At 35.3% G+C, this 16,203-nt stretch overlaps 1 protein-coding gene across 2 annotated transcripts in view; it reads right to left on the bottom strand.

Annotated features, from left to right (window-relative positions):
* LOC121873278 (unconventional myosin-X-like) overlaps positions 1-16,203 on the bottom strand; it is a 160,299-nt gene that overhangs the window by 26,555 nt on the left and 117,541 nt on the right. For both annotated transcript variants that reach the window (XM_042376726.1, XM_042376727.1), the window contains 7 exons: positions 14,427-14,602; positions 12,975-13,167; positions 12,508-12,662; positions 10,665-10,889; positions 7,637-7,803; positions 5,680-5,877; positions 1,994-2,180 (listed from right to left, as the gene is read on the bottom strand). In XM_042376726.1, the coding sequence (XP_042232660.1) occupies positions 1,994-2,180; positions 5,680-5,877; positions 7,637-7,803; positions 10,665-10,889; positions 12,508-12,662; positions 12,975-13,167; positions 14,427-14,602 (1,301 nt within the window). The remainder of the gene's footprint in view (positions 1-1,993; positions 2,181-5,679; positions 5,878-7,636; positions 7,804-10,664; positions 10,890-12,507; positions 12,663-12,974; positions 13,168-14,426; positions 14,603-16,203) is intronic.

The raw sequence follows: 16,203 nt of genomic DNA, 5'->3' as shown, positions 1-16,203 counted from the left end.
TTTAAGTTTTGGTTCATTCCTGTGCTTAGACATGCAGACTATGTTTTTTTTTTCTGGTTGTTTTCGATGTGTTATGAACAATTAAGACCTTCATTTCAATTGGAAATCACTAGTTTTGAATAACACTTCCCCCTTACCGGTGTATGTTAAGCTAATCTTATAACTTAAAATATAACTTATCATACCCTAACCTAACCTATGACCCATATTTTCTTGTGCAATCGAAAAATGTCTTGTGACAGAAGTCCTGTAGAAATAATGTGTTTTATTGTTTAAAGTACTTAAGGTTCACCAGATGACCAAAACCAAAATGATGCCAATATTGTTTGGAATGTTTTTATTATAAAATTTGTCATTGGGGCAGCTAATATCCATTGAATTAGTTAATGTCCTTAGTAATATTTATATATTCAAAATAGTATTACCGTGTTGCACAGTAAAGCACAATTAATTATCTAATAATATTTATTTACAAAGCCAATCAGCCGAGAAGGTTGGACAACTACTTCCAGGGTTCAACAAGGCAGATGAAAGAAATTTACCAAAAGTAGATGTGTTTATGATTGTAGAGTATTATCAAGAACTCCGCCATCCAGTTTTGACGCACGTTAAATTACAACTGTCATCTGATCATGTCAAGCCCATCCCCTGGTCATGGTCGTCCCTAGTCCTTCCACAACATTAAATATAGACATTAGTGACGAAAACTTACATTTTCCAGAAATGTAATAGAGAACAGTGATGAAAACTTCCATGTTGGAGTTATCAGTCTTTTGCATCATTTTGGCACCCAGCAAGTAAATACACACGATGATACTTGAGCAGTAACTTATTTTAATCTAATGATGCCTGTGTATATCAACATTGTACATGACCACAAGTCCTGTATTCCTGCTGGTAACACATACACAACAGCTGGCTGCCTCCAGGCTCCCTCTCAGCGGCTCGAGCGAGTATGTGACATCACAACCAATCACAGAGCTTTTCGCAGTCACGTGACTTTTTAGCAACTTGAAACCTTATTTTTTACACTTTTTGGCCTAATTTATTTAAAAATGTCATTACCATAGTGAATTTAAGAGTTTTCTTTACTCATTGACCTGCCATCTTACGAAAAAATTCTGACCGACAACTCGTCCATTGTCATGGTGGTCATATTAAAATTAATATAAATTTTTTTTATATATACAATATGCAACCAACAAGTAGAATGAGGGAAAAAAATATTTTTTAAATAATTAGTGTTGCCTGCTTTTGTGTTTCAGTCTTGTACCAACAAACTGGACAATTAATGAGAACACAATATTGGTAAGGCATTTGTTATCTCTAAGCAATAACACATTTTGCAATTTTTGTAACAAAATTAGCTTGTCAAGTGCCCATTTCTTTATTCTTTCTCTTTATATAAGCTTTTAGATGATCTAGGATATAATATAAGTACTGCAGTAACACAAGAGAATGATCATTTCAATATGATTTTGTGCCATATACTTAAACTATTTTACCGTACTGTTCTCTAATTCAAAATAAAAATATAAAATACATGGCAAAACAAATATTAAAATTTCTGCAGATATGCAGAGCTTTGTTAAGTTTCTCTCCTGACTGAGAAGATTCACCTGCTATCTAGATGACCACCACAATACTGCATAACTTAAAAGTCTCCTGAAGTCAATGGGTGAAGAGCTGCATTACAGTTACTGCAATATTCATAGGAATAATTTATCCTACCACAGATTCTACAGTACTATAAGATACCAACAGTGTACTGGATTCTCATGTCACTCATTTCAGCCCTAAGCCGTAAGTTGGATTTATTGCTTCACTCCTCCATCTACTGTACATACAGTATCTCCAAAATATGGGGTTACCTAAAATACTTTAATTGATTAAGACCTTTTTAAAAGTTTAGTATAAAGGCAATATACTAATATTGCCATCCAAAACAAACATTCTCATCATGTACAAGACTTTGCATTTACCAAATACTTACCCTGACAACACTATACACAGCCTGGGCATACAGAAGGTTGACCTGAACTGGATCACTTGGGATCTCACGAGGAGTACGGAACAGTCGCTTCCTGAACACAAATCTGTTCTCTCCAGCACTGACTGTCTGTGATGCTTTTTTATTAAGTGTACCATACATCCCAGAGGTTCCAGCTTTTTGTTGTTTTCTGTAAATGAAGTTTATTTAATATGGTCCCAGAAATAGTTTATAAAACTAAATACCAGGTAGGTAAACTCAAGCATAAGCAGTATTGTATGCTACAATTATTGTATGGTCAATTGATGCCCTCACAGAATCTTTTAATTTATAGAAATCAATATCACAAAAAAAACACAGGTTAAAAGCAACTGATGGCCAAACATTCCAAATTATTTTAACCTTGAAACACACTTTCTGTAACCGATTGTTCTAGGCTTTGGCAATTCCTTTAATCAAACAGCACCCCTGGGCTTCACTGGCCCTCCAGGTAATTTGAATAATTGTGGTGGTGTGAAATTAAACTACTTGCCAACTGTGTGTTACAGAGAAATGATTGACAGCAATAAATAAATAAATTTTGTATCTTTTTTCTGGAAGGTGAAAACTTACACATTTAAATGGTAAAGTTAGTCTGTACTTTTGAGAAAATGTGAAGAAAGGTGATTTAAAACATACAGGAGCAGCATAATAAATGTTTTAAATATTTTAAGTGTGTATAGTTATTTCAAAGGTCATTAATTAACACTAAATTACTGATTTTAAAATTTTGAATGCAGATCCTTAACCAGCATGTAAAGGAATACCTTTACATTAAATTTGAACAAAAACCTGTACAAGTTTTGACCTAATGTGCTGAAACTCAAGGTAATATGTCGGGTGTTTCCAGAGCAACAAATGGTTTTTTTTTTGGCAAGTGAAAACTAGCATGTTTAAATGATAATATTAGTCTATATTCATGAGAAAATTTATATAAAGGAAATTTAAAAGTCATGGCCAAAGCCAGGAACTTTTATAAGGAAATTTTACTTGTGGGCATTATTTAGAGGGTATAAAATCCATACATATACGTACAGTATTACCACGCTTTGCACAGTTTCACTTTCCGTGGTACCTTGCCAGAACCGGACTTTCACTTTCCGCGGTGCATCTACTCATATACGCGTGAAGTATAATTTTTTGTTTTTTTTATTTAGCTCATAAAATTCATACAAATTACCCGGCCAGAATATAATTTACATTGCTGGAATTCTTACACTATGACGATCATTTTGAATATAAACATCATGGATTTTGCATTAGACATACAAATTTTAGATCTCATGTAATAATTTGGTTTACACAAAGCAAGTATTTTATCTTTTGTGCAAAATATATGAAGTTTACATTCAAAATATTCCCTGACCTGCAAGGAATCCAGAAATGTCAATTATATTATCCTAACTTTAGTCTGAGTTATTATTTATTACTAAAAATGTAAATTACTATTTTCTCCCAAAGCTTCTCTGGTAGGGAGGGACGGACTGACCATCTGGCGCGGTTGGAAGAGGAGGGGAGGCAAGGTGGGGTACTTTGATTGACAGATAGTGTGTGAAGAATATATTTTTTTTTTTATTAACTGAAGATATTTGTTTTAGCTCATAAAATTCATACAAATTACCCGGCCAGAATATAATTTACATTGCTGGAATTCTTACAATTTGATGATCATTTTGAATATAAACATCATAGATTTTGCATTAGACATACAAATTTTAGATCTACTCCAAGTATTTTGTTTACTCTGAGTAAATATGTTATCTTTTGTGCAAAATATATGACGTTTACATTCAAAATATTCCCTGACCTGCAAGGAATCCAGAAATGTCAATTATATTATCCTAATTTTAGTCTGAGGTATTATTTATTACTAAAAGTTAAAATTTAGTTCTTTCACCCAACATTTCTCTGGTAGGGAGGAAAGGTGGGGGGTGGGGGGAGGGTTGGGACCAACCGACCATCTGGCATGGTTGGAAGAGGGGCGGAGGCAAGTTGGGGTACTTTGACAGATAGTGTCGTGAAGAATATTTTTTTTTTTATTAACTGAAGATATTTGTTTTAGCTCATAAAATTCATACAAATTACTGTACCAGAATATAATTTACATTGCTGGAATTCTTACAATATGATGATCATTTTGAATATAAACATCATGGATTTTGCATTAGACATACAAATTTTAGATCTAATGTAATAATTTGGTTTACACAAAGCAAGTATTTTATCTTTTGTGCAAAATATATGAAGTTTACATTCAAAATATTCCCTGACCTGCAAGGAATCCAGAAATGTCAATTATATTATCCTAACTTTAGTCTGAGGTATTATTTATTACTAAACGTTAAAATCTAGTGTTTCACCCAATCATTTCTCAGAGAGGTAGGGGCCAGTGAGCTGGGAAGAGGGGGGGGGATTTGAGTCCATTATTTGAATGGACATTAACCTGGCGACTGTATTTCTCTTAAATATTAATTGTGTGAGCATACCATCATAAAATTTAGATGTTATTTTTACTACAACATAGGTATTGTGTCGGAAAAAGTGGAGTTTGGGGGTCGGGCCAGTCTCTATTGGAATTAATCCCATATGTTCTGTTGTTCACTTTACGCGGTTTTCACTTTCCGCAGTACCCTGTGGGTTCAATTGACCGCGTAAATCGGGGTACTACTGTACAGTAATTATTGTGGTTCATTTGTAACAAAATTGTGAAATTCACCATCTCATCATACTAAAAGAAAGATTTTATTGAAGATGTTTAAATCATGAGCATTTTATGCAATGAAGTAACTGCCAAGCTGACTTTGGGGGGTACATTTTTACTTGTGTACAAAGAAACGTATATTCCTTTTATGTGTTTGCCCTTAGGACAATTATTTCTTTTACCTATATTGTATATATATGTGTGTGTGTGTGTGTGTGTGTGTGTGTAGATACACACATACGAATAAATAATAATGGGAAAATCCTCTCACAAATAATCAGAACAAAAAATATTAAAAATTTTGAGTCTGCCCTCAAGTCTATTCTGTACTCTATTAATAACAAAGCATGGAATGGAGTTGTGGGTAGACTCAACATTTTTAATAATTTTTTTCTGATTATTTGTGAGAGGATTTTCCCATTATTATTTATTTGTAATATGTGTTTTGTGTGTGTGTGTGTGTGTGTGTGTGTCTACACACACTCACATATATGCAATACAATACGGTACTGTACATTCAGAAAGAAATGTATTAAAAATATTGACTACCCTCAAGTCCACTCTGTGCTTTGTTATTAATAAAGCACGGAGTAGACTTGAGGGTAGATTCAACATTTTTAATAATTTTTTTCTGATTATTTGTGAGAGGATTTTTCTATTATTATTTATTTGTATGTGTGTGTGTGTGTGTGTGTATACACACACACACACGCGCACGTATATATACAATACCCTGTACAGGTAAAGGAAATTACTATCTCCAGAACGAATGGCTCCCTGTCTTGGCCACGAAAATGCCAGCAACTTTAAAATTACCCTTAGACATTCTTGGGTACATCCAGGGTGTCATCAGCAAAATTAATAGAGGACCGCAAAATAAAAATCCAAGAATTATCAGGGCGTACTGTACATGCATACTGTATAGGGAAACAAACTTATAACAACTTACATCTCCCAAGATGATATGACATCATACAGGTACTCGTGACTTTTCACATGTTTATCTCCATCAGATCCAGATTCATATATGGCCCAACCTTCCAGGCTTCCCAAGCCGAGTCGATCTGCCAGTTTCTGCATAGCATCACCAGCCGTGTCCCGAGGGTGAACATCAATTGCTTTAGTACGACCGTCCAAGAAGAAAAACCTAAAGCAATGATACTCGTGTTATAAAAATAAAGAAATTGTGATCAAAGGATATTTACCTAAATCAACTACAGTATTTTTTCTTCAAAATAATCAGGGTAAATCATTTCTACCACCGTATCTTTAAAATACTGACATCAATCAGGATACAGTATAATTTTTTTAAATTAATATAAATACAGTACAGTAACACTTATTTGATTCCATATGAACCATTACCAAATTTTCCATAGTAGCTGTCAACATATTTAAAGTACATTTCTAAGAGGTACAACAAATACATAAAACCTAAAATACCATTTAATGACCAAGCCAGGATCTGGATGAAATAACTAGACAAGTCTATTGGGATTATTACAGGTACCTATGAAACCCCATTATAATACCAGCTAGTATTAATCCACTGATTAACAGTGCCTCCTTATTATTACCATATACAGTACCACAAAAAGAGATATTGGAAAGGAAAAGTTAGTGAAATACCCCCCAAAAATTCAGCTGAATTCAGATCCAACTGGATGAGATGGACGCTTACTCAATAAACATTTACATATGGACAATGTAACCTGCTGTTAAACACTGTGTGCTCCTTTGGCAATGGCAGACACTGCCTGAGGCACTTCATGGTACTGTACAATATATCTAAAAAAACTCCCATATGGATACATCATCTATAAATTGGGATTTCATGCTTCAATCCACCATTAAGACTTTCTATATTTTACTCTTTGTCTTTCATTCCTCATCATTTTCTGGATGATTCAACAACTGTATCTGAAGATGTTTCTTCCCATCGACCTGCTTTATAACATCTTCATTCCATCATGATGTTTTTTCTTTTTCACCCCCCTATACTCAGGCTTCACATACCGTAAGTCCTCATTTAACGTTGCCCCCGACAACGTTGTTTCATTATAACGTCGCTAGTCTTTAGATATCCATGATTCGGACAACGTCCCGCCAATTCGGTATAACGTTGTCATGGACTACTTTGTACGTCGCATCACCCTCTCTCACCCAGACAAAGCCAGAGGAGGAGCCACCTTCCGGGTTTCAGTGACTCGCCACCCTCCTCCTCTCCAACCTTACTCCTCTCCACTACTTAACCACACACTCGCTCCACCTCCGCCCATCATTGAGTACAATACAAAATGATTTAGTTTATTTATCTTTTTGGATGTATAATATATACTATTTTCTATAAAAATTCCATTGAATTTATGTATATGTAATGTATTTTATGGGGCAAAGGGAGGCTGGGGAACATAACTCCCGTATTTTATCTATTTCTTATGGGGAAAATTTATTCCGTTAACGTCGCGATTTTCAGGAACGGAACCACGACATTAAGCGTGGACTTACATATGTGGCTGCTTCTACCACTAGTAGAATATTCATGATCTCTAAACCTCTTCATTCTCATTTATAAATTTTTATTGAATCTTTCTTGTAAGACCTATTATCAATCAGCAAAATCTCCTTCAACTCTACCATCAACTCATTCAGTCAGCATCCCATTACAAAGGGCCTCTTTCTATCTATTCCATTAAAAGCAGTTGAGTTAAAAAAAAAATCCTTAGTTTCTATAATAAGACTACAGTATCTAGGTTTATGATATAAAATAATTTTTATAAATATAATCAACTGTTGCCAAACTCTCAACTTTCACAAACATGGAATTAGGCGGTGCATACAAAATGAAAAAATTGGCCTTTAGCAACTTAAATTACTGTACAATATATCATCCAGTTCTTACGCACCTACAGACAATTGTTCCCAGCTTCTTCATAGCTGCAATTTCCACTGATGAAGGTGGAAGCCGTCTACTGGAGACCTTTGTGTTCTTACAGTTCTCAAGACACCACTGAACAAACTGACGTAACTTGCCCTCCAGAACCAGATTCTTTTGCAGGAAACTTACGAAATACTGGGAAGAAACAAAGAGAAATTAAAATCACCAAAACCATACAAAATATTAAGGAGTACCGGTAAACAAAAAAAGGAGGTGGGGGGGGACTGTAACATAGATATCCCTTTTTTGATCACTGGCAAGTACCTGTAGATAGATCATAATGCACACAGTTTCAACACACAAGACACTGCATCATGCTCCCTGAGAACAGTGGCAATGCTATAATATAGATACTGTACAGTAATATCTCCGTTAGCCGGAATCCCTCAAACCTGGAACTCTCCGATAGCTTTGGGAACGATTTTCCGCGGGGCACATTTTCCGGAAAATTCTGGCGATGGGGGATTTTTTTCCGGTTTTGAGGGATGAAAATCAGGCAAATTTTTTTTTAATTCAGAGAAAATTTTCCGTTACCCGGAAAATTCCGGGGACGAGGGTTTTTTTTCCGGGTTCGAGAGATGATGTAATAGGCAATTTTTGGAACTTCAGATAAAAATTTCTGTTACCCAGAAAATTATGGAAAATTCCGAGAATGAGGGATATTTTTCCGGGTTCAAGAGACGATGTAATGGGCAATTCTTTGAACTTCAAAGAAAATTTTTCCGTTACCTGGAAAATTCCAGGGATGAGCGATTTTTTTCTGACTTTGAGAGTCGTATCATTAACCGGAAATCTCTCATTTCCAGAAGTGCTCTGCACCAATTGTTCCGGCTAACGGAGATATCACTGTTCATTATAACCATATCTGAACGGTTATCATCACTAAAAAAAATGTTCATCTCCCACGAATTCTGAAAATAGCTCTTTAGGAATGATTCTACTCCCAGTAGAGGTCCACACAGATCTTTCTACATCACAGGAGGGAGGGTGGGAGGTTTGATTATGCATTTGCCTTTGATACTGAAACCGGAATTCAAGAACACTCCTTCCTTTATGATCTACATGCTTTACAGACAGCCCACAATACCTCTTAGCCTTTTCATATTTAAGAAAAAAGAAAGGGTCATATATGAAGATCTGAAAACTTGTGTGATGGAAGATGTTAGTGTTAGTGATTCTGGCCCTTTTAGTGTTACTTGGGAGTGGTTTTGCAAGTTTAAGATGTGTGCTGGCTTGCATAATATTAAAATGATATCCACAGTTAAATACCCTTTGAGCTGCCCCTCCACCTCCAAGCAATAATTTCTCTTCTCATCTGTAACTACTCCTCGGGTCCAGGATACAAGTGGATATAATAATTTGAGATGAGTTACTTGTTCACTGTTTTAAAGTTTATTTGCACTTTTTTCACCATACCATCATTACTAGAGGCAATTTGTTCTAATATATATATATATATATATATATATATATATATATATATATATATATATATATATATATATATATATATATATATATATATATATATATATATATATATATATATATATATATACAATCAACACCTCACCCCGCCAGGATTCGAACCCACGGCCCGTGACTGTGACCGGGGAACGCTACCTCTAGACCACCAGGATACTAAAAGCAGCCCTAGACTCTGTTATATTTCACACACAGCCTGTTCAACGAGCTTATGGCGCCGTGAACCTCTAATGGGGACTACCCGTATCACTTTGGTGGTCAGAGTAACGTTTTACCAAATCCGGCTTCGAAACACGAGGATCCATATATGTTCATTAGCCCAATAAAGCACGCGGACTTCTACATATAATCAACACCTCGCCCCGCCAGGATTCGAACCCATGACCCACAACTGTGACCAGGGACTGTTTTTAGTATCCTGGTGGTCCAGAGGTAGCGTTCCCCAGTCAGAGTCGTGGGCCGTGGGTTCGAATCCTGGCGGGGTGAGGTGTTGATTATATGTAGAAGTCCGCGTGCTTTATTGGGATATATATATATATATATATATATATATATATATATATATATATATATATATATATATATATATATATATATATATATATATATATATACATATATATATATATACGAGGACAGTCCAGGACAACCTATATGTATATATATATATATATATATATATATATATATATATATATATATATATATATATATATATATATATATATATATATATATATATATATATATATATATATATATATATATATATATATATATATATATATATATATATATATATATGAATGTACTGAGATGTATATCAATCTACATCGTAGGTTTTTATGGGAAATTACTGTTTAATTACCGTACATCAATAAACATGCAAGTTTCCAGGAATGCATTACGTACAGTAAGTGGGCACTGACTGCAAAACAATATTATACATGGGCAGTAGAAAACAACAACTAAGGATAGTCTACTATGAGTTGTTCATGACTGTCACACAATCCAGGCAGCATAATGCACCTAATAGTGTACCGTACATATGGTTTATAACTGTGTGTCCTTCCTGATTTATCTTCAAACATCTCTTTTTGATGATAGTCTCCTATTGGTCGGTAAAGTATCAGCCGATGTCTCTGGCAGTTCAGCTTAAGGTGATAGTAATGTATGAGTGGCTATGGGGCATATATAAAAACTCACCAGGCAGGTTAGGTAATATATTAACTTTAGGTTAGGTTACTGTGAAATTAGGTGAGGTTAGTTTTGTCTGGTGAGTTTTTGTCCTTCCCCATCTGAGTGGCTACACCTTATTGTAAATTATGTTATACTGTATTAAAAAAAAAGGTTTATATGCCTTAAAAAGCATGATATTTTTTATAAGCATGTATTGTGGATGGGATCCTACATATTTTCAATGTGCCTTAAAGAAGTGACCTTTACTAAAAGTTATTAAATACATGCTCTACAGCTTTTAAAAATACGATAATCTTCATTGCGGTACTCACTTTATGTAGAAGTTTTCCAGGTTGGAAAGCAACAACACACAGGCACAACATTAGCCATAGTCGTTCCTGTGATTCTGTGCTTGGGTTATTTGTCACCTGCCTCATACACTGAACATATATCTCATTTCGTAGCTCCTCTCGATCCAAGCCATACCCAATAATACCTTGTACAGTTGTTGTCTCCTGTTCGCTTTTTAATTCTCCCCGACAATACTTGCACAAATCCTAAAAGGAATAAGGAAATATTATAGAGTATTTCTATATATGACAATATAATATTATTATTCCATAAGCAGGACTAAGAAAATACAGAATTCATGTCACTTAAAATACAAATGATTAAAGTACAAACTCCCATTTTAAGGCTGAGAAGAAGAGACATGTAACCTAATAAAATACCCTGTACTATCAGTACACAAAGTCATGATGAATTAACTTAAATTAATCAAGAAATATTTATTCTGACACACTTCGGTCACTGGAATAATTGTAACCCTAACCCAGACATGGATTGAAAAACAAGTTAATCAACAGGCAAACTGAAACAACCCTGAATTAGTCTGAGGAACCCAAACCCCTTAGTCTTTTCCTGCTGATAAGAAAACCCTCAATTTTCATGGCAATTATTTTGCATAATTTTGTTTATCCTGTAACACACAAACAACCAGCAACTAGGTCTATAACACAGTTCATTATTCGCCGACGACATTCGAGACGACATGGCAACAGCGTGGTAACATCAGAACAAAGGACAAACATCTCATAGAAATATATACTGTACTTCATATGCTGACAGCCGTTATATTTTCGTGTATTTTGTTCTACGCCTTTTAATGAGTAAGATAATAATGGTAGCAGTGGTAAATAGCGATTTGTTTGTCCTCCGCACTACTACCATGTGGTTGCCCAGAAGCTCCGCCCACATTTTTGTGATGCCAATCACAAACTGTGCTATAGAACAGTTGTGTAAAGATAATAAGATTGTTTTTTTTTATTCATCACTTCACCACTTATCAGCTTACTAGCCATTTGCATAATTGGTCTGTTCTTTGGTATGAACTTTATTGTCCGGTGTTGTACAGGAGGAACCCGGAGTACTCTTAGGAAGCCTGTGATGTTTTGTCAGGTCACACTAAACAACACCCTTCCCATGTCTGTCCTGGGCCAAGACTCAAACCCAGGGCACAACAGTGAAAGATACATGTGTTACTGCTCTACCCCAAATTTTCTTAATGAATATATTTTGGCTATTTCAAGAAAAAACAAGGCTTTGTAGGTTTCATAATATCATTTTGGTGATTTTCTCCTGAACAGCATTTCATTCACAGAGGAACAACTAACTAGCTACTGAACATTATATGATTTATTGGTGATAAGATGAATCAATTTAACCGAACCTAACCTAGCCAACCTAATTTAACTTAATCTACCGAACCTTAGGCAAGTTAGGTTTGGATGCCAGGTACTTTATTGCAATTACAAACACAATACAGTACTTGTATATGAAGTTGATGTTCAGCAATCCCAGCACTTCTTATCATGCTCCTTCCCTCATTCTATCATCTCCCAAAAGAATACCTGCATGTTGCTATCACATTTCATACTGTACAATATATGCATACCAAGCCGCGTATGCATTTCCATAAGAAAAAAAATTACCATTAATAACAATCTCTCACATACTAGACAAAATTTTACCACCTTTCCTAAAAAAAAAAAAAAAATGCAACAGATATCCATGGAAATAAGGTTGAGTACAATATCATAATACAGCACACAAAGATATGTGAGCTAAAACCTGGCAGCAGGTGGCAAATATGCTACAAGTGGAAGAAACACTGACCCTAAAGATGGTACAAGCAAGGTTGATATTTTCTGGGTCGTATAGGTGGACGTGGGAGGTGGGGATGATGGAAGAGCGAGAATATGTGATCAGCTCGTACTTGGGAAGAAACTCTGCTGTAGAACGCTTGCGTGTCAGTGTTGATATGATGGTGCCTGTGGTGCAAGTAAAGGTGAAAACTTTATTGATAGTATACAAAACCACAACATTTTTTGTTGAAGTTAAAGGAAAGTTTGAAGCAGCTACAAAGAAGCAAAAAAAATTAACAAAAATTTAATTTACAACAAAGAGAATAACATGATAATGTAAAATCAGACATGTAAAAATAGTCAACATTATAGAGATAAAAATAAATAAAATGAAAGCTCCCTGATTTTAGCAATTAATGAAAACAGCCATATACTGTATATACAAAATCTTCAGAGTAAAAATATGTCCAAAAAATATATCATACTCAAGCATTATACCTTCAGGAGATCGTTCATGGTTGTTAAAGAATTTCTCTGCAAACTCAATCATATCAAAGTGATTTTGATTTTCATTTTCCTTATTTTCTTCAAGTTCCTCCAATTCATGTAGTTTCCGCTCCACACGCTGTTTCCTTCTCTCCACTCTGTCTGGGTCCTCAACAACTCCATTATTACGGCTATTTGCCCGAGGCTGCAAAACAAACCAAGGCTACAATGGTGAAGCAAATTGTAAGTCTATTTCATTGCTGACTTTGGCTAGTACTCTACCATGCTGAACACAGTACAATAAACTGAACACAGAGCCATTTCACAACACAGTAGTACTGTATCTCAAAGTGGTTTATAAAGGGAAATTTCCTTAATAAATAAAAACTTATAAACAATGTGACCTCTATCTGCAGAACCATATTGTATTTAAAATAATAAATAAAATTAGTTTTCATAATATGATGAAGAATAGAGATCTACCATGTACAGACTCAAGAGCCATTATATGCTGAGGCCCCTGACAGGAACCCCTGTTCAGAGCTAAGAGAATGGCTGGGTATTGAAAGGATGGCTGGGTACTGAGAGTATTGGTGAAGTTCTGCAAAGTGGCAGGCTGAGATGGTTTGGGCATGTGAAGAGAATGGATGGTAAATGTGATGGGGAGGAGAGCCAGGGGTACACCAAGAATGACATGGAAAGAGGTTGTAAGAAATGACATTCAAGTTAGGAACCCGACCAAAGAGATTGCATGGAGAGCTGCCCTCAGGTAACTGTGGCTAATCCACACAAGCATGGAAAATGGTCTTAAAACGATGATGATGATGGACCAATAAACATTAAGATCCTGATGAAGTATCTAATTATATTGATGACAATAATATTGGGAATTATTGGTCTCCTTAAATTCATTAATTAAAATCAAAATAAACTCTCACTTGTATCAAAATTGTATGTGGCATTTTTACACTCCATTCTTCGGAAATGCATCTAAAGTATTGTAAGAAGTGTACCTGTGTGTCCATGTAAATCTTCTTAAGGGATAATTAACTTCTTGCAGCAAAATATATCACAAGCAATATCAGAAAGGATTGTCCATGTCTCTGGTAACTCGGTTTGTTCTTAAACATGTTTTAAGAGCAAACTGAGTTACAAAATATGTTAACACTACCTTTCTAATACTGTGCATAATAATATTTTGTTCAGAGATAAGCTTCTTAATTATTTCTTCAATACATCAACATAGACAATACAGAGAAATTATGTGAATGAAAAAACAGCATAGGCATTTATGCAGTAGCCTTCCAAGGTAAACACTCCTGTTTATATTTCAATGCTTTCTAGTATACATGGCTTCATTTAAAAAGTATTTGCTTCTATCCAGAAATTTCTGATAACTAGACCATTTTTTGACTGTAATCTGTCTGAATTTCAAACATTTCATTATATTTTTATTTAACTCACCCCAGGACTCTTTGTGTTAGATCTAGCTGCACGAGATGGACTACGTGAAGTAGGTGATCGCGAAGGTCTCTTTTGTCCTGAGGGTCTTCGCCGCCGCTCACTGGATGGTTCTCTGAGTGTGGTCTCTCTGGGTCTCCTTAACTCGACAGCCTCCTCGGGAGGAGCTGGAGGAGGACCTGTAAGTGAGCCAAAATACCTTCATTCATTCTTAAAATGTTGTAATATCACTGGTCTTAATTTATGTGGGAATTATGTCCTTGTGTGGTGGTGGCAGGACTGGTTTTCACACATTTGCTCCAAGTGATTCATAAAGAGACTGACCTCGGTATTAGTCGATTATCATTAAAGGTGCACTTAGAAATAGATTTTGAAATTTAGCTAAACTTCATTATAACCAGGCATGGCAAAAAAGTTAGCATGGAGAGCATGAATATTGTCCACATAATAATGAAGACTAAATCTAATAATGTTTTATTGGCTTATCACAATACAGTATTACCTAAAAGCACATATAGCCGATCAACATTCACAGATTAAGGATACATGATAGTATGTCGGTGCACCTCTTTCTCTACCAGGAGAAGAGAACTCCCCAACCCTCCCTCTCCTATGTCACAACACCCCGCCACACCGGCACCAATTAGCAGATAACAGATAAAGATGAAATGCTTATTTACCATCCTTCGTTTGCCTACTACCGTATTGTGAGGTTCCTTAGGGCCAATCTGGGATTTTTCTATGATGTAAAGAAACACAGAGCTGCCACATGATCTCACAAATACAGCTTTGGTGTATGTTTGAGTGAGATGCAACGCTTACTCTCAGGGAAAAAAATTGTGTTTCTAACGTAATTAGAATGTACTTTTTAGACTCTGGTATGAATTTCCCTTCTTATGTTGTATCATAAAAAAATGAGCCCCATCTTTATATCTTGTCAAAATATTTTGTTCAAGGATATTTTATTGGAAAAGTCTGGTAGAGATTTTATTCAGGATCATTATGGTATCAACTTCATCTCTCTCAACACAATTAGAACAGATGTTTTAACTCATTCTTGATACAATATTGTTTATTTGTTTGTTAGTCATTAATTAGTAAAGTCATGTTACTGTAATAATTTGAGCTCATTAATACCTGTACCCTTCATATACAATACTGCGTCTCTACATTTGCAATGGTACTAAATTCATTTCTCTATAACAATTAGAGCAGATATTGTGAATACAAGTTTATACACTATTTTGCTAGCCAATAAATATATTTGCTACTTAGCTTTCATCTTTATTCAAGACATCTTCTGGTCATGAGACCCATTAATCCTCCACCTTAACAATGGGTGAACTGACTGCATGAGACCACTAATCCCCTGCCCCACTTTCCCCTGATATTGATCAGGTCAGATCAGTAACATAAGACCCACTTATCCCCTACCACACCATCACTTTTTTTTTTATAAAATAATTGAGTCCCCATCATTATTATTGTATTTTTGTGACTGTAAAGTGAGTAGTGTAACTTTGAAAAAGTCTGGCAGGCATTTTGTTCACTATCTTTAAGGCTACACCTCCAGTCCCCACTCTTTAGACTCCCCAAAGTCTGTGTGGGACTCGGGTTGATGTCTCCACTCCACTTTAAGAGTTTCCTTAGCCTTGATGGGGACATGTGATGATAACTAGACTTATTCTTAATGATATGGTAAGTGTTGTTTAATTGTGTTGTAGTGATAATAGTATTCTAGATTTTTTTGGGTGATACATATGGGTGTCCGACAGACCAG

This window comes from Homarus americanus, unplaced genomic scaffold, assembly GCF_018991925.1.
Source record: "Homarus americanus isolate GMGI-L3 unplaced genomic scaffold, GMGI_Hamer_2.0 scaffold32929, whole genome shotgun sequence".
NCBI lineage: Eukaryota > Metazoa > Arthropoda > Malacostraca > Decapoda > Nephropidae > Homarus > Homarus americanus.
The sequence above is the reverse complement of the archived record's forward strand: the minus strand, read 5'-3'. Positions and strand labels throughout refer to the sequence as shown.